This window comes from Bos taurus, chromosome 17 (assembly GCF_002263795.3).
Source record: "Bos taurus isolate L1 Dominette 01449 registration number 42190680 breed Hereford chromosome 17, ARS-UCD2.0, whole genome shotgun sequence".
NCBI classification, from domain to species: domain Eukaryota; kingdom Metazoa; phylum Chordata; class Mammalia; order Artiodactyla; family Bovidae; genus Bos; species Bos taurus.
In genome coordinates this window covers 39766412-39784931 of record NC_037344.1, presented here as the reverse complement: position 1 = coordinate 39784931, position 18520 = coordinate 39766412, and the positions used below count along the sequence as shown (strand labels likewise).

General features: G+C 40.9%; 1 protein-coding gene across 21 annotated transcripts in view; it reads left to right on the top strand.

The window, feature by feature from the left end:
• RAPGEF2 (Rap guanine nucleotide exchange factor 2) overlaps positions 1 to 18520 on the top strand; it is a 269637-nt gene that overhangs the window by 117958 nt on the left and 133159 nt on the right. The window contains exons 1-2 of one of the 21 annotated variants that reach the window (XM_059875865.1): positions 12737 to 12827; positions 13836 to 13981. The exons of 18 other annotated variants lie outside the window; for them this stretch is intronic. Coding sequence is in view for 1 of the 3 variants with exons in the window: in XM_015475412.3 (XP_015330898.1) it covers positions 12799 to 12809 (11 nt within the window). In the remaining 2 variants the exon portion in view is untranslated. Of the gene's footprint in view, positions 1 to 12736; positions 12828 to 13835; positions 13982 to 18520 lie in introns of those variants that run through there. 2 more of the 21 variants (XM_015475412.3, XM_015475414.3) reach the window with 2 other exon arrangements.

The following is an 18520-nucleotide window of genomic DNA, read 5'->3' as shown; positions in this document are numbered from 1 at the left end:
TTTCTCATTATGTACGCTGCATAGGAGTTCAATAAGCAGGGTGACAATATGCAGCCTTGAGGTACTCCTTTTCCTATTTGTAACCAGTCTGTTGTTCCATGTCCAGTTCTAACTGTTGCTTCCTGAGCTGCATATAGGTTTCTCAAGAGTCAGGTGGTCTGGTATTCCCATCTCTTTCAGAATTGTCCACAGTTGATTGTGATCCACACAGTCAAAGGCTTTGGCATAGTCAATAAAGCAGAAATATATGTTTTTCTGGAACTCTCTTGCTTTTTCGATGATCCAGCGGATGTTGGCAATTAAGAAGAGGTGTCAAGAATACACAGAAGAAGTGTACAAAAAAGATCTTCACAACCAAGATAATCACGATGGTGTGATCACTGACCTAGAGCCAGACATCCTGGAATGTGAAGTTAAGCGGGCCTTAGAAAGCATCACTACAAACAAAGCTAGTGGAGGTGATAGAATTCCAGTTGAGTTATTTCAAATCCTGAAAGATGATGCTGTAAAAGTGCTGCACTCAATATGCCAGCAAATTTGGAAAACTCAGCAGTGGCCACAGGACTGGAAAAGGTCTGTTTTCATTCCAATCCCAAAGAAAGGCAATGCCAAAGAATGCTCAAACTACAACACAGATGCACTCATCTCACACGCTAGTAAAGAAATGCTCAAAATTCTCCAAGCCAGGCTTCAGCATACGTGAACCTGTTGACCATAATGGTGCTCAGATGTGATGAGCATAGTGCCTGGAGCTAACTTCCAGAATCAACCATCACCCTAGGCCGCTGGTTATGTCTCTCTGAGATGCTTAATTAGTATGGATGGGCCGTTCTATGCTGACCTCTGTCCTGAGTGGCTCCCCTGCAGTTGTTCATATGCATCTTCTGTCTTAGCCACCCTACAAATGTAACTCAGCCTCCAAATGCCTGCCTGGACCACGGAGCTGACACATGGAGATCTTGCTGTGTGTCACCAAGGCCAAGGGATAACGGCATTTTGAGAAGAGGGATGGTCTGTTAGTCTGCTTTTTCATGGAGCATCACTCGGGTGAGACTGGACAATGACCTTGGATTTAACAACATGAAGGTCACAGGTGACCTGGATCACTGAGTAAGCACATCTCAGTGAAGCGGTGGGGCTACTTGTGGAGATAAGCACTGGTGAAAGCGAAATTTTATCATTTCCAGAAATTCCACTGTGGGGAGGAGGGAGGAAGTGGTGTTTTGGCTGGAGTTGAGGGGTCGTGGGGGATGTATCTCTTTAGCAGATGCCAGAGTGTGTTTGTATGTCGTGAGTAACCCGGCGAAGAGGGCTTATACAGGAGGGTGGGGGGTTGTGCAGAAGTGGGTGAAGCCCACGACGGGGCAAGTGTTGGCTTTGGAAAGAGTGAAAGCGCTTTACCCTTTTATAGGCCCATGATCAGAGTCAAGGTCCAGGTATGGTTGTGAAGCGCAGTGGGTGCTGAGGAGTTTGGGCAAGAGAGAAGTTGTGAAACAAAAGGAGTGTTGAGTGCCCACTTGATATCAGTGGTCACTGACATGTGATCATTTGTGTCCCTCCCAAGCCCAGCAAGTGTTTGGGGGCAGGCTTGGGGCAGGTGGGTGTAGGGGCTACTGGGCGTTGTTACTCTTGCACACGGCAGAGGGGCGAGGGGAGCAGGGTGTCCAGGCCCTGGGATTGGAGATACCATATCTGGAATGCTGCTTCTGTCATTAATGGCTTTATAAACAGCTTATCACCTACTCGAGCAATTTCTTTGAGTCTCAGCTCTGACCTTTCTTTTCTCCTCTGACAGTTTTTTTTTTTTTTTTCTTTTCCTTTTAGCTAATAACACCTTAGAGTTAGCAGTGACCACATTTGCCAGGTCCCCTGCCTTCATCCCCACCAGCAATGCCTTTATTGTCACCTGCTCTGTGCAGCTCCCTACTTGCTCTCAAGACTCTTCCATAGTGAAACCATATCATCATTTAAAAGCCCAGACTCTTCTTGTTGATCCCTTGCATAATGAGCTTAAATGATACTCAGCTGCCAAATAGGCAACACGCAGCCTCCTTAGTGAGATGGTCTTGGGTTGCTGCTCTCTGCTGGGATGGTCACCTCACTGTTGCCACCTCCCCTCCAGCCCCTCATGCCTCCTCACCCACTGAAAACCACATGCTTTCTCAATTGTGAAAGTCTTTAAAGGCCTCTGCTGTGTATATTCATCTTTACTGCTGCAGGGCCTAGCCCAGAACATGCATTTAATAAATATTCATTGAATCGTATTGGTTCAGGATTCTATTTTTATTGTGCCCTTTTAAAAATCACTTAAAAAAAGAGCTTAACAATACTATAGGAACATAATCCCTGAGAAATCACTTGTAACAAGCTATAATTTATTGAAAGTCAGGTTAGTATAGAAAAGTCAGGCGGGAATGGGGCTGCAGCATGTTGGAAGAAGGCATCTGGGGAGCCTGGGCTGAGGGCAGCACACGATCCATTTGGGATGTGAAAGAGGGGAAAGGGGAGGTGGCATCTTACTGTATATTGTTTGCTCTCTGTATTAATTACAGTGAAGTTATTAATTTAGATTACAGAAAGCAGTCACATAAATGCAGTAGGAGTTACTTTTTTCTCTCCTGTGAGAGAACCCTGAAGATCACCAGCAAGAATGACCCCAGGTCCCATCTTTCTTCTTGGCTCATAGCTTTCTTGTATTCAACATCCATTCAGGGCACAGACTGGCTGCTGAGCTCCAGCCATTACATCTGCAGTGGGAGCCAGAAGCAGGGGAAAAGTAGATGAGCAAAAAGTTAACTTCTGTCCTTGAAACAAAGTTTCCTTTCACATCACATTGTCCAGGTGGAGTCATATGGCCGCTTCTAGTCACCCAGGAACCTAAGATCTGTCTTATTCTGAGATGCATTGTGTCCCTGAAAATAATAATATACAAATATCCTTCTAAGAGACTTCCCTGGTGGCTCAGAGGGTAAAGAATCTGTCTGCAGTGGGGATACCCACGTTTGATCCCTGGGTTGGGAAGATCCCATGGAGAAAGGAATGGCAACCCACTCCAGTATTCTTGCCTGTAGAATCCCATGGACAGAGAAGTCCATGGGGTCACAAAGAGTCAGACATAACTGAGCGACTTTCACTTTGACTTTTCATCCTTCTACGGAGAAAGATTAGAGCAGGAAACCAGCAGCCCCTGTTAGTTTCCCTCACTCTCTCCCTGTTAGCTTTCTCTATCAGATCCTCTGTTCCTCAGCCCTGTGCCTCCCTTCTCAGCCCTTACATCATCTGTAAGTCCTGCCTGTGCTACTTGAGGGTGACTCGGGTTCATGTATTCCCAGGACACACACAGAAGGTAAACATATATGTTAAAGATTTTTAAGGAAGCTGGGAAAGAATTCCAAATAAAGCAAATACATCTTGAAGCAAATGTGAACTTGGTTAGACTAGAGTTAATGCTATTGAAGGCAGAGTTTAGTTGTGCTTGATGTAAATATATCCTGTGTTAAATTTGAAATAAGGTAGATGTCTAAAGGTAGAGTGAAATATGTTAAAAACTACAATGGGATATACTAAAACATTCCCCCTTTGGGAATTGGCTGTACTCTCTGCTGTAGGACGCAGCATCTTCATCCTGGAAAGCTAGCATTGATTTAGCATTGTTTTGACCCTGTTCCAGTGTGATACCCGATGCACAGAGCAGTGTGGTTCTCTGGAGAGGGAGCTCGTGGCTGGGTCAAGTTGGGAATTCGGTTGCTATAACTACAACTGCACAGGTGAGCTGTGCATAAAAGTCAGGCTTCTGTGGTCCTTGGAATACCAGCGTTGGTGGTGTCCTAATACAGTAAGTAGTCTTCAAGGGAAGCGTTCTGACGTATGTGTATGTAGAGTTGATGTTCTAGCGCCTCTGATGCTTAAAGTCTTCAGTCAGGGGGCCTGTCATCTAGGACCTTTGCATAAATAAGCCTGTGATTTCACCTTGGAAGTCCGTGTTGGCAGTGATGTTTGGTTCTCTTGCAAAAGTAGATATTATACTTCATAAAGGTTTCAAAGTTTGATATGTGTCAGTGAAATACAACAATGAAATACAACATTGTTTTTCTCTGTAAAATGTCGGAATTGTTTACTGCTTAAGGGCAAAGGAGCTCGCACCCCTTGTGTGTGCACAGTTGTTCTGGGGAAGGGTTGATTTGGAGGGGTGTGTGAATTACTGCTCCATCTGTATGAATTCATGGTGTCTTAAAATACAGAGCAGCTCAATTTGGTTTTGTGTAAAGAAATACCCTTTCAGTGTTGGGAACACTGAGCGAAAATGGTAAGAGTAAGGCTATCGCTAAGAGAGAAATTGATACTTGAAGCAAATTATACTTTGTAAAATAGGAATGTCGTTATTAAAATTAATTTCTAATTAATCACAGTCCCGGGACCCTCTGTTAGTAGTTTACAATGACTATAAAATTACTATGACTGTAAACTTGCGTGTATGAAATATAGGTATCTATTATATATATATATATATATATATATATATATAATAGACAGCAAAGCTGTATATTTCAGTGTTAAAGAAAATGACTTTATGCTGTACTATGTACCACATTTTGTTTTTCAGATATGCTAAAAATTGTTTAAAAGTACTTCAAGAATTAAGAAATAGTTAAAATAAATTTAAATATAGCTTAGACATGTATATCACTGCCTTTTTATGTTAAAATTTAATTAAGTATAATGTGGCTTTAAAAACTATATGCTTAATATTTATTACTGATTAGAATATTGAAATGTAAGTTTAAAATAAAAAAGATTTGTTTTCTTAGATATTTCTTTCTTTTGTCACACATATATGGCTTAATAGGTGTTGGATATTTTTGCAATTAAATGTATAATTTCTGGTATTGAATATTGATGTGTTACAGGTCTACACAAACATTTAATAACTGGATGTTCTTAGTTTAGCCTTCATCAAAAATTTTTTGAATGAGTCTGATATTTAAGGATAATTTTTACTTTATAATGACTTATTTTACATTTTATAGCTATAAGCTGCTTAATGTGTCAGTTTCATTAAGATAAGTTTGCTATTTCTTGGGCATTTTCAGGTAATTTTAAAAACTCAGGCATTGCCCAAAATCTGTCCAACATTTTCCTATATTTTATTACTATATTTTTAGTTCTAAAAATATAGAACTAAAATGCATACTTAAAAGGGTGCATTTAGAAAACCACCATTAAGTATTCATACTTAATTCAGTTTTACAAGTAGGAAAACTATTAGTATTTTATTTCACTATTAATAAAACTATTAATATTTTATTCAGTCTAAATCATATACAGGATATGTGTATGCATATGTGTGTTTGTGTATATATATCAAAAGTTTTTTATTGCCATGGTTCTTTATATAGTCTAAAATAATAATTATTCAGAATCTTGAGACCATATCAGTTTACCATTTAGTCATCTGATCTTGGATTTTAACTTATTATATAATTTTGGAAGCACAGAATGAAGAGTTATCTGTGATTAGGGTCTTCTGGGTTTTTAAATCATTATCCTATTTAAGTGAACTTTAAAAAAAATTGAGGTAATATCAATACACATTAAGTATTAAGTATCCCATTAAGTAAAATTTTATATGTTAATTTTATATATAGTTAATGTGTGTCTATATCAATATATATAGCGGAGAAGGCAATGGCACCCCACTCCAGTACTCTTGCCTGGAAAATCCCACGGACAGAGGAGCCTGCTAGGCTGCAGTCCATGGGGTCACGAAGAGTCGGACACAACTGAGCGACTTCACTTTCACTTTTCACTTTCATGCATTGGAGAAGGAAATGGCAACCCACTCCAGTGTTCTTACCTGGAGAATCCCAGGGACGGGGGAGCCTGGTGGGCTGCTGTCTATGGGGTCGCACAGAGTCGGACACGACTGAAGCGACTTAGCAGCATATCAATATATAGACATATATAGTTAATGTTGCGTATGGAAGCATCATTGTGGCTAAAGCAGTGGTTTTATTATCTATGTCAGAGTATAGAGTAGTTACAGGAGACCTGGGTTTGATCTGTGGGTCAGGAAGATCCCCTGGAGAAGGAAATGGCAACCCATTCCAGTATTCTTACCTAAAAAATCCCATGGATGAGGAGTCTGGTGGGCTACACCCCATGGGGTCGCAAAGAGTTGGACACGACTGAGTGACTGACGCTCATAGTCCTTCAGATGTATGGAGAAGAGCTACCTGATAATGATCTAAGCCTAAGCAGTATGTTTTAACTTTTCTTAAAAAGTGCTTGTGAGACAAAAAGTAGAAAAGATCCTGGATTAGAGTCCTTGTATTTGGCAATAAGGGGCTTCCCCAGTGGCTCGATGGTAAAGAATCTGCCTGCCAATACAGGAGATGTGGGTTTGATCCCTGGTTTAGGAAGATCCCCTGGAGGAGGAAATGGCAACCCACTCCAGTATTCTTCCCTGGGAAATACCATGGACAGAGGAGCCTGGTGGGCTGCAGTCCATGGGGCCACAAAGGGTCAGACACGACTGAGTATGCATTTGGCAATAAAGATGGTTAGGAGGTAATATGAACAATAACTGACCAAGCTGGGCCACTTATTAGATTCCCTTGGCTTAGGATGGGTACTACCCTGAGGCCCTGACCCTGGAGACTTTCAGTCACCACAATCTGGGCTGGACCTTACCCTCTCTTTTCAAAGCTCACAAGCAGGTGGTCAGTCAGATCTTAACTGAGCAATTGGGCTGATGACTGTGGCACCAGTAAACACTGCAGTTTTATGATGAGTGAACGAAGAGATCCTGGAAGATGCTGTATAGCTGGGACCGGAGACAGGAACCCTATCTCTATGGACCTGACTAGTGTTTTCATAGAAATAGAATTTGATAGGAGGTGCATGTGAGAGTAATTTAGGAAGACTAATGATGGAATTTAGTGACTTGAATTACAGAGAAGGGAGAGGATGGAATAAAAGATGCTTTGAACTTGCATGTCAGGCAGTGTGATGCCTTTGATAGCTACAACATAATTTAGAGGGGTTGAGGTGGGTGGTTTAGTTTCAGAAAACTAAGATCATGGCATCTGGTCCCATTACTTCATGGCAAATAGATGGGGAAACAATGGAAACATGAGAGACTTTATTTTCTGGGGCTCCAAAATCACTGCAGATGGTGACTGCAGCCATGAAATTAAAAGATGCTTGCTCCTTGGAGGAAGAATTATGACCAACCTAGACAGCATATTAAAAAGCAGAGACATTACTTTGCCCACAAAGGTCCATCTAGTCAAAGCTATGATTTTTCCAGTAGTCATGAATGGATGTGAGAGTTGGACTATAAAGAAATCTGAGCACCGAAGAATTGATGTTTTTGAGCTGTGGTGTTGGAGAAGACTCTTGAGAGTCCCTTGGACTGCAAGGAGATCAAACCAGTCCATCCTAAAGGAAATCAGCCCTGAGTATTCATTGGAAGGAGTGATGCTGGAGCTGAAACTCCAATACTTTGGCCACCTGATGTGAAGAACTGACTCACTGGAAAAATCCCTGATGCTGGGAAAAATTTGAAGGCAGGAGGAGAAGCAGACGACAGAGCATGAGATGGTTGGATGGCATCACTGACTCAATGGACATGAGTTTGAATAAACTTTGGGAATTGGTGATGGACAGGGAGGCCTGGCGTGCTGCAGTCCATGGGGTCACAAAGAATCGGACACAACTGAACGACTGAACTGAATTGAGCTGAATCAAGCCAGGCTTCAGCAGTATGTGAACTGTGAACTTCCAGATGTTCAAGCTGGTTTTAGAAAAGGCAGGGGAACCAGAGATCAAATTGCCAACATCCGCTGGATCATCGAAAAAGCAAGAGAGTTCCAGAAAAACATCTATTTCTGCTTTATTGACTATGCCAAAGCCTTTGACTGTGTGGATCACAATCAACTGTGGAAAATTCTGAAAAAGATGGGAATACCAGACCACTTGACCTGCCTCTTGAGAAACTTATATGCAGATCAGGAAGCAACAGTTAGAACTGGACATAGAACAACAGACTGGTTCCAAATAGGAAAAGAAGTACCTCAAGGCTGTATATTGTCACCCTGCTTATTTAACTTATATGCAGAGTACATCATGAGAAATGTTGGACTGGAAGAAGCACAAGCTAGAATCAAGATTGCTGGGAGAAATATCAATAACCTCAGATGTGCAGATGACACTGCCCTTATGGCAGAAAGTGAAGAGGAACTCAAAAGCCTCTTGATGAAAGTGAAAGAGGAGAGTGAAAAAGTTGGCTTAAAGCTCAACATTCTGAAAACGAAGATCATGGCATCTGGTCCCATCACTTCATGGCAAATAGATGGGGAAACAGTGGAAACACTGTCAGACTTTATTTTTCTGGGCTCCAAAATAACTGCAGATGGTGATTGCAGCCATGATAAAAGACACTTACTCCTTGAAAGGAAAGTTATGACCAACCTAGATGGCATATTGAAAAGCAGAGACATCAGTTTGCCAACAAAGATCCGTCTAGTCAAGGCTATGGTTTTTCCAGTGGTCATGTATGGATGTGAGAGTTGGACTATGAAGAAGGCTGAGCGCCAAAGAATTGATGCTTTTGAACTGTGGTGGTGGAGAAGACTCTTGAGAGTCCCTTGGACTGCAAGGAGATCCAACCAGTCCATTCTAAAGGAGATCAGTCCTGGGTGTTCTTTGGAAGGAACAATGCTGATGCTGAAACTCCAGAACTTTGGCCACCTCATGCGAAGCGTTGATTCATTGGAAAAGACTCTGATGCTGGGAGGGATTGGGGGCAGGAGGAGAAGGGGACGACAGAGGATGAGATGGCTGGATGGCATCACCGACTCGATGGATTTGAGTTTGAGAGAACTCTGGGAGTTGGTGATGGACAGGGAGGCCTGGTGTGCTACGATTCATGGGGTTACAAAGAGTCAGACACGACTGAGCAACCGAACTGAACTGAGGTAGGTGGATATCAGAGGTGAAATGAATATGGTGGAGGGGCAGGTAAATAGGGAGAATACAGAGGCAAAAAAAGAGAAGGTCTTCTGACCTGTCCCTACAGGTCAGAAGGCTGTAGGGACAGGCTTTGACAACTAAACTTTGCCTTACTGTTCATTCCAATGTAAAATTATCTCATGTACTATTGTAAGCAAGTCGTGCAGTATATTGCCAATTCTTATATAAAAGGGGTGCTAGATTTCATAAATCCTATTGAATTTTATAAGCAAGATAGGAAATGGCAACCCACTCCAGTGTTCTTGCCTGGAGAATCCCACTGATGGGGGAGCCTGGTGGGCTGCCGTCTGTGGGGTCGCACAGAGTCGGACACGACTGACGAGACTTAGCAGCAGCAGCAGTGTCCATAGTATTCATTTACAAAGCACAGTTTGAAAATGATGGTTTGGGTTGCTTCCACTTCTTGCTTCTGTCAGTATTCATGGACATCTGTTTGTGTGGACATGTTTTCATGACTTCTTGAATAAATACCTGAGAGTGGGATGGATGGGTTATGTAGTAAATGTATGTTTAACTTGGTAAGAAGCTGTCACACTGTTTTCCATACCAGCTGTAACATTTAGCCCTCCCACAAGCAGTTTGAGAGTTCTGGTTACTGCATATCTTCTGCAACACTTGGTATTATCTGTCTTTCTAATTTTAGCCACTTCAGCATATATATGGTGATAATTACACTGTGGTTTTATTATGTGTTTCTCTGAAGACTAGTGTTGCGGATTTTTAATGTGTTAATTGGCCATTCATGTATCTTCTTTGAAGTGTTAGTTCACCCATTTGAAACCATATTTTTAAATTGGATTTTGCACACTAAAAAAATTGAATTGACTGTGTTACTTTGGCGTATGTTCTTTATATATTCTGCATACAATTCCTTTGGATGTATTTTGCAAAAATTTTCTTCCAGTCCATGGCTTGGCTTTTTCTTAACTCTGTGTTTTAGAAGCAAAAACTTTTTCACCTTCATGAAGTTCATTTATGTCAGCATTTTCTTTTTTAGTTTCTACTTGTAGTGTCCTATTTAAGAAATCTTTTCTTAACTTGATGTCATAAAGGTTTTCTCATGTTTTTCTTGTAGAAATTTTAAAGTTTCAGCTGTTCCATTTAGGCCTGAGATCCATTTTGATTTAATTTTTATGTATGATGTAAGATAAGGGTTGAGGTTTTCTTAATGTTTTTTGATACTTATATTTGCCTGTTCCAGAACCATTTATTGAAAAGAATATTTTTTATCTGTTAAGTTACCTTAGCATATTTATTAAAAAAATCAGTAGACTATATTTGGGCTTCCCTCATAGCTCAGTTGATAAAGAATCTGCCTGCAGTCCAGGAGACCCCGGTTTGATTCCTGGGTCAGGAAGATCCACTGGAGAAGGGAAGAGGCTACTCACTCCAGTATTTTTGGGCTTCGCCTGTGGCTCAGCTGGTAAAGAATCTGCATGCAATGCCAGGGACCTGGGTTTGATCCCTGGATTGGGAAGATTCCCTGGAGAAGGGAGAGGCTACCTACTCTAGTATTCTGGCCTGGAGTATTCCACAGACTCTATAGTCCAGGGAGTCTCAAAGAGTCGGACACAACTGAGGGACTCTTCACGCTTTACTTAGACTATATTTGTTTCAGGTCTGTTTCTGAACTCTCTTTTGTTCTGTTGATCTACATGTCAGTTCTTAATACCAATACCCTGTGGTTTTATAGTAAAACCCATGTAGTGTAAATCCCTCACCTTTTTCTGTATTAAAATTATTTAACTCTTCTATGTCTTTTCTTTTCCATATAAATTCTAAAATCAGCTTGTCAGTATTAGGGTTTGATTAGAATTGTGTTGGATCTGTGGATCAGTTTGGGAGGGTTTGCTATCTTAATGTTGAGCCTTCCAAACCATGAACATGGTATAGCTCAGAATTGATTTAGGTCTTTTACTATTTTTCTTTGTAGGGTTAAGTATCCTTTTGTGTTTTCAGTGTACAGGTCATGCATAGCCTTCATTAAATATATTCCTAAGTATTTTATTTTTTGATGATACGTGATAAGTTTTTAACTACTTCATTCTATAAAAGCAGATTTGAAATAAGTTAAACAGTATTGCCACGGTTACTGTTGGTAGAATTAGAAGGAACAATTATTTATAAAACAAGGAAAAACAGGATAAGTATGATTTGTGAGAAAAGTTCACATTTCATTCATATGAATTCAAAAAATTGACATTTTGTAACTTGATATCTTGTGAGAAACTAGTCATGTGTCAATATATGCTTTTCCTTTCTTGGAAAAGTGTTCTTTTAACTTCCAAGAGTTTCATGAATGCAGTACTATTCAAGTGACCCAAATTCTTGTTGAGGTCCTATCTTACAAAGACATGTGCTATTTCAGCATATTTTATGATATGTGCCAGATTTGGGGGAGGCTGGGGTTGGGTTTTGGTGCCATTTATATGAGCCTTGAAAGAATATCAGATGTTTTGTTGCAGTTACTTGAGATGTTTGATTCTTGAGATCAATTCAGGTTCTTACTGGTTAGGATCAATCCGAACCATTCATTTGAATTCATCTACCATTTTTCTCATTAGCAAGTTACATAGGTCTGTTAAGCTATTTCTTTTTTAAAATTAAAAAAAAAAATTATATAATAGGCCACGCACTGTGGCATATGGGGTTCTAGTTCCTGACTATGGATTTAACTTGTGCCTCCTGCAGTTAAAGAACAGAGTTTTAACCCTTGAACTGCCAATGAAGTCCTCAGTTTCTTCTTAATTATTTATTTTACTTGTAATGAATTTTATAAAAGTCAAGACATTGTAAAATAAGGCTTCAGAGCTAAGAGCTTCCTTGCCTCTTCCAACTTCTCCACGGCGAGCTTTGCACAATGAAACAGGGAGCACCCTGTAACAAAGGCATTTTGGATAAGGCATGCATCCAGAAGCTGAAGGGAGAGCTGTATGGACCATAACTTTTATACAAACTGATCAGCTGCCATCTGTGCGCAAAGCCCTGTGATCAGCAGAGACCCGTTCGTGCCACTGATGGCATAGAGTAGACTGATAGCAGCGGATCAGTTTAGCTGAGCTGTCCTCCAGCAGCTGGTCACGAGGACACAGACCCCACCAAAGTGTAGTCATCATCACTGTTCAGTCCTTTGCTGGGTAGATTGTGGCAGGAGACAAAAGCTGCTTGCTCTCTTCACCCCCATACAGCGAGGTAAGAGCCACCTTTTTTCTCTAGAAGGGAAAAATAAGGGCAAAAGCAGCCTCTTTCAACTTTTCCCATGTTGTTTGGATGTATATGTATGCTCATCTTTTCCAGGATAATTGTTCCAGCCAGGTGTACAGTTCAGCATCCCTTTGGTGGTTGAGAGTAGTGTGTGTAGTACAGGTTGGGTAAATGTCAGTACCAAAACCGCCCTGCTCGGCACATCTAAGCATTTGACCTTGAAGACACAGAGGAGAACAGACACTGCAGATTTCCCTACTTGCCCTTGACTTACAAGAGTGGATAATGAATTAATAGAAATTGATAAGGAGTGACTGTCAGGCAGCTGCTGTGGTCATGAGGCTGGTATGCGGAAACAGTGCCCGCTTGCACAGCATGCGTAACTCTGAACTGCAGCCAGGAGGGGTGGGTGGGTCACTGAAGCAGGAAATTGGCCGCCGAGAGGAATGCCGGCTCCCCACACAGGCTGCAGCCCGGTGCACCCAGGGAGAGAAAACACAGGGACGATGGGGCGAGCTGGTGGCTGCAGAGACCCGGCTCCTCTAGCAGGAGGCAGCGCTCATGCTTCAGAGGTACTGAAGACAGTGCAGGTTAGATTTTATTTTAAGGGATCAAAATGTTCATAGCGTAAGTAGCAGATGTCTAGTTCTTATATAGTTAAATAGACCACGGGCTACAGAGCGGGGAAAACATAAAACATAGCTCTGAGGCCTTCCCCTAACAGGTTTTTTTTTTTTTTTTATTGCGCTCTATTTTTATAAGCAAAGGTTAAATGTGGAGATTCGCTCTGCAGAGGAGCAAACCTCTGTTCATCTGTGCGGGGTGATGATTATTAGAATACTTCTAAATGAGCCTCCAAAAAGCTGTCTGTTTCATTTTCCCAGTTACTTCTGAAATAGCCTGTTCCAGGCCACAGTTTAAGAACCGTTTGTAATTTAGACACACACAACTTCAGTGTGTACTTGGTGTGTGTATGTTTTTAGTATAAATAGCTGTTACTTTTTTTTTTTTGGCTTGTTTGTTAAACTAATGAGTGAGGACTAAATATTTTTTAAAAGATTAAGTGATGCCTTTCAAACCATTTTGCTCTTCTGTTAAAATGTATTCCTGTAGAGTCTACTGATTTTGAGAATGGAATTGATTGCATCAGCAGTTACTTGTTAGATTTTTCTTTTTCTTAACTGTTTATGCTGTTCTGGTATCTAAAGACAGTTTTTCATGTGAGTATTTTTGGTAAGTCCTACATAGATATTATTGGTTTTGTTTTAGGAGCATCAGGCCAGTCATTTATTTTAAATCTCAGTACATTTTAGCAACTGTACTCATTTTTTAGAAATGAAGATATGAAGAATCGGTATCGGAGAATCACATATTTAAACATTCTGTAAATTAGGACTGCCCACCAGTGTAGGCGCAGTCTGATGGCTGTGTGGATGTAGCCTGACATGAAAAAGTTTACATTCCAGTACTGAGGAGTTGCATTCCACTGGGCAGTTCTGACGCACAGCAGGAATGCGGGGGCCCTTGTATACAAAGGGCAAGTTTAGGGACACTGACAGAAGAGGCTTCTGTGCTCAGCCACTCACTGCCTTTTGTAGACACACACAGTGCTAGAAGCGCTCAGGACTCAACTTGGATGGGAAAATGTGGTCACAGAAGCGCAGGGCAAGGTGGCCTGACCTCAGAAAGAGCCTTCGGAACCCTGCCCGGTGAATCACGGCTTGTGGGTATCTGTGACAACTAGGTAAGATTTGATACCTGCGGACAACTGGGGTTTCTTGTCGTGAACCTTGGACTTGAAAGTTTATCAGACTATTAACATTTTTTTTTCTATTTTACATTATATAGGAGACTACATTTAGTAAATTTTTTGTCTGTGTATATTTTAATTTTTAGTTTGTTCTGTAAGGGAAAAAAAGCTTAATGGGAATGAAAATCTGGATTGTTAAACTGTTTTTGGAACAACCATTCTTCAATTCGTTTTACTGAGGACTGTGAACATTTAGCTATCTTGTATTTGTTATGCTGCAGGTAGTCTTTTCATTAATCATTTTCTGTGAGTTTAACTTAAAAAAATATCACAGAGAACCAATAGTTGACCTAAAGTGAGTCTGCATCACTTCTGGTTGTCATCTTTGGTGGTTTAGTCTAAGATTATCAGGACGTTCTGAAATTACATTGAGATTAATAGTTGAAAGCCAGGCTATATGCTGCCCTTTGACAGAACAATTTAGAAGGATTTAGAGACTAGTAGTTAAATATTCACACTGTGTAGAATCAGAAGCCTAATGGTGTTCTTACAACACAAATGCCCTACTTCTCTGTTTCTCCTTATCTCTTTCTAACTTTGTGGACTTTTGTGAAAGGCTGGCATCAAGTGTAGAAAGAGGTAACAGGTTTTTTAACTATTCAGACCAAGTCTTATTGATAACTGTTACCTACATCTTTTTTTGAAAGACAGTTAAATAAATATTTGTGTCTCATACACAAATGCATGTGTACATAGAAAGGCTGAAGTTGCCAGAAGACAATTTTTTAAAGAATTTAAATTTAGAGTTTAAAAAAAGCTGTGTCACTTTAAAAATTAAGGAGCTTAAATTTTAAAAATATCTTTGTTTATCTTGGAACGCCGTATTATGAGTGCCATTTCAAAGAAGCAGATGTGCTAGTAGTTGAATTTCTGGCAGCAGCTGCCTGAGGAGGCTTGGTTTTTATAGATTTGACTTTCAAACCTTTGACTCTCCCAGGGTAACCCTCAAACACTTGATGGTCATTTGTAATTTTGCTGAATTCGAATTGCTTTCTGAATCGCAAAAGCTGATTTGTCTTTTTCACTCAACTAGCCAGTGAGTGAGCCAACCCCTGAGAATCCACCTTTCCACAGAGCTCTGTTCCCCACTTATTGTTGCATTATGCTTTACAGGTAAATGTGATGCCCTATAGCAGTATTCCTGAGGATATCTGGGAATTATTACTCATACATGTCAAGCTTACAAGGACCAGAGTTTTTATATTATTGAGTGTGGAAAAGGGCTGTTAAAGAAAGTGAGAGGCTGAGGTCAGTGTAGATCACAGAACCATGCCATGAAGCCTGATGGTGATTTGGGGCATCTCTTTTAACCTATTTTGAGGTAGCTTGGCTTTGTTTTCCCGCTTATGGAATGAAAATTGAACATTTCTCATGAGCAGAGTAGGATGGTGGGTCATACATATTAAAACTCCTTGGGGGCCTTTTTCTAAATCAAAATGTTTGAGGGCCTTTGATGTAGCACATTGGATTCTGGCATAGCTTCATGTGTGAAGCTGAAGGGGAAAAAAAGGCCAGGAGACCCTGTACTATATGATTTTCTAAGTTTTTTTTCTCAACTCTGACATTCAAGAAATTCATTTTGTTTTTGAGATGCATTATAGTCAGGAAATATGACATTCTTTTTATGAAACTCATAGTTTGCTATTCTGCCTGTTATCACCAACCTCTTGTGTACTCATCTTCCATAGAATATAAACTAAGAATAGGGGTGACATTTAGTGAGTTTCTTGTAACCTCTGTGTTGGTTGCATAGTTTATGAGTTTGAGCAAACTCTGGGAGATAGTGAAAGACAGGGAAGCCTGGGGTGCTGCAGTCTATGGAACTGCAAAGAGTCGAACATGACTTAGCAAGTGAACAATATTGATTATGTAGTTTGTGTCCAGTAAGCTTTGGAAGACAAATAGGAAGCAGAATTGTACATGAGTGAGCATCTTTCTCTTTCTCCCACTTTCTCCATATATATATGAAGACTGGGCTGGCACAATGGGGAGACTCTCTAATTTATGACCAGGAATAAAATAAAAATGGAATAATGCTGGGTGAAAGAAAATGTGGGTATAATTGACTCTTCAGAACTGACTTCAGGCTACCAGGGATGAAGGATGGAAGATAAATTGGGAATTTGGGGGTAGGTATATATACATGCTGTTACATGTAAAATTGGACTTCCCAGGTGGTGCTGGTGGTAAAGAGTCCGCCTGCAATGCAGGAGACACAGAGACAAGAGTTTGATCCCTGAGCTGGAAAGATCCCCTGGAGTAGGAAGTGGCAATCATTCCAGTATTCTTGCCTGGAAAATTCCTTGGACAGAGGAGCCTGGCGAGCTACAGTCCACGGGGTCACAAAGAGTCAGACACGATTGAGTGACTGAGCACATATATTAAATGGATAAACAACACTAACCTACTATATAGCACAGGGAACTCTGCTCAGTGTTTTGTAATAACCTAAATGAGAAAAGAATCTGAAAAAGAGTAGGTAAATGTGTAAGTATAACTGAAACGTTTGGCTGCACACCTGAAACTAACACAGTATTGTTAATCAACTGCACTCCAATATAAAATAAAAATTATAAGCAAGGAAACTATAAGCCAGGTGAAAAGACAGCCTTCAGAATGGGAGAAAATAATGGCAAATGAAGCGACTGACAAAGAATTAATCTCAAAAATATACAAGCAACTCCTGCAGCTCAATTCCAGAAAAATAAACAACACAATCAAAAAATGGGCCAAAGAACTAAACAGGCATTTCTCCAAAGAAGACATACAGATGGCTAACAAACACATGAAAAGATGCTCAGCGTCGCTCATTATCAGAGAAATGCAAATCAAAACCACAATGAGGTACCATTTCACGCCAGTCAGAATGGCTGCTATCAAAAACTCTACAAACAATAAATGCTGGAGAGGGTGTGGAGGAAAGGGAACCCTCTTACGCTGTTGGTGGGAATGCAAACTTGTACAGCCACTATGGAGAACAGTGTGGAGATTCCTTAAAAAACTGGAAATAGAACTGCCTTATGACCCAGCAATCCCACTGCTGGGCATACACACCGAGGAAACCAGAATTGAAACCAAATTGAAAGAGCACGTGTACCCCAATGCTCATTGCAGCACTATTTACAATAGCCAGGACATGGAAGCAACCTAGATGTCCATCAGCAGATGAATGGATAAGAAAGCTGTGGTACATATATACAATGGAGTATTATTCAGCCATTAAGAAGAATACATTTGAATCAGTTCTAATGAGCTGGATGAAACTGGAGCCTATTATACAGAGCAAAGTAAGCCAGAAAGAAAAACACCAATACAGTGTACTAACTCATATATATGGAATTTAGAAAGATGGTAACGATAACCCTGTATGCGAGACAGCAGAAGGGACACAGATGTATAGAACAGTCTTTTGGACTCTGTGGGAGAGGGAGAGGGTGGGATGATTTGGGAGAGTGGCGTTGAAACATGTATATTATCATATATGAAATGGATTGCCAGTCCAGGTTCTATCACTTCATTGCGGACTTAGTATAGAAAAGAGATTGATTCCAAGTTAATCAGTGGTGTAGTTCAGTCATCAAACTTAACTTCCTTTGCCCCTAACATGTGTTCTTTTTTGGGCAAAGTGGAATTACTACTTTTTTAAATTGAAGTCCTGAATTTTGCCAAAAAACTCAAAACCCCTAAAACAAACAAAAGTCTTGATAAGTTTCTCTGATAATACATTTTTAAAGAAATTGTGGATATGCTCATGTGTAGCACATAAAATATGTCATTTTAATCATTTAAATAGTGTTACTTACAGTCACACTATTGTGCAATTAATTACCACTGCTGCTGCTGCTGCTGCTGCTGTTAAGTCGCTTCAGTCGTGTCCGACTCTGTGCAACCCCGTAGACGGCAGCCTACCAGGCTCCTCCGTCCCTGGGATTCTCCAGGCAAGAATACTGGAGTGGGTTGCCATTTCCTTCTCCAACGCATAAAAGTAAAAAGTGAAAGTGAAGTCGCTCAGTCTGTCTGACTCTTCGAAACCCCATGGACTGCAGCCTACCAGGCTCCTCTGTCCCTGGGATTCTCCAGGCAAGAGTACTGGAGTGGGGTGCCATTGCCTTCTCCTGCTGCTGCTGCTAAGTCGCTTCAGTCGTGTCCGACTCTGTGCGACCCCGTAGATGGCAGCCCACCAGGCTCCCCCATCCCTGGGATTCTCCAGGCAAGAACACTGGAGTGGGTTGCCATTTCCTTCTCCAATATATGAAAGTGAAAAGTGAAAGTGAAGTCACTCAGTCGTGCCTGACTCTAGCGACCCTATGGACTGCAGCCTACCAGGCTCCTCCATCCATGGGATTTTCTAGGCAAGAGTACTGGAGTGGGGTGCCATTGCCTTTTCCGTTGCCTTCTCCTACTTGTCTCCAAAACTTATGTTCCATAGCTCCAAACAGAAACTTTGTAGCTGTTAGGCATTCCCCTAAGGCC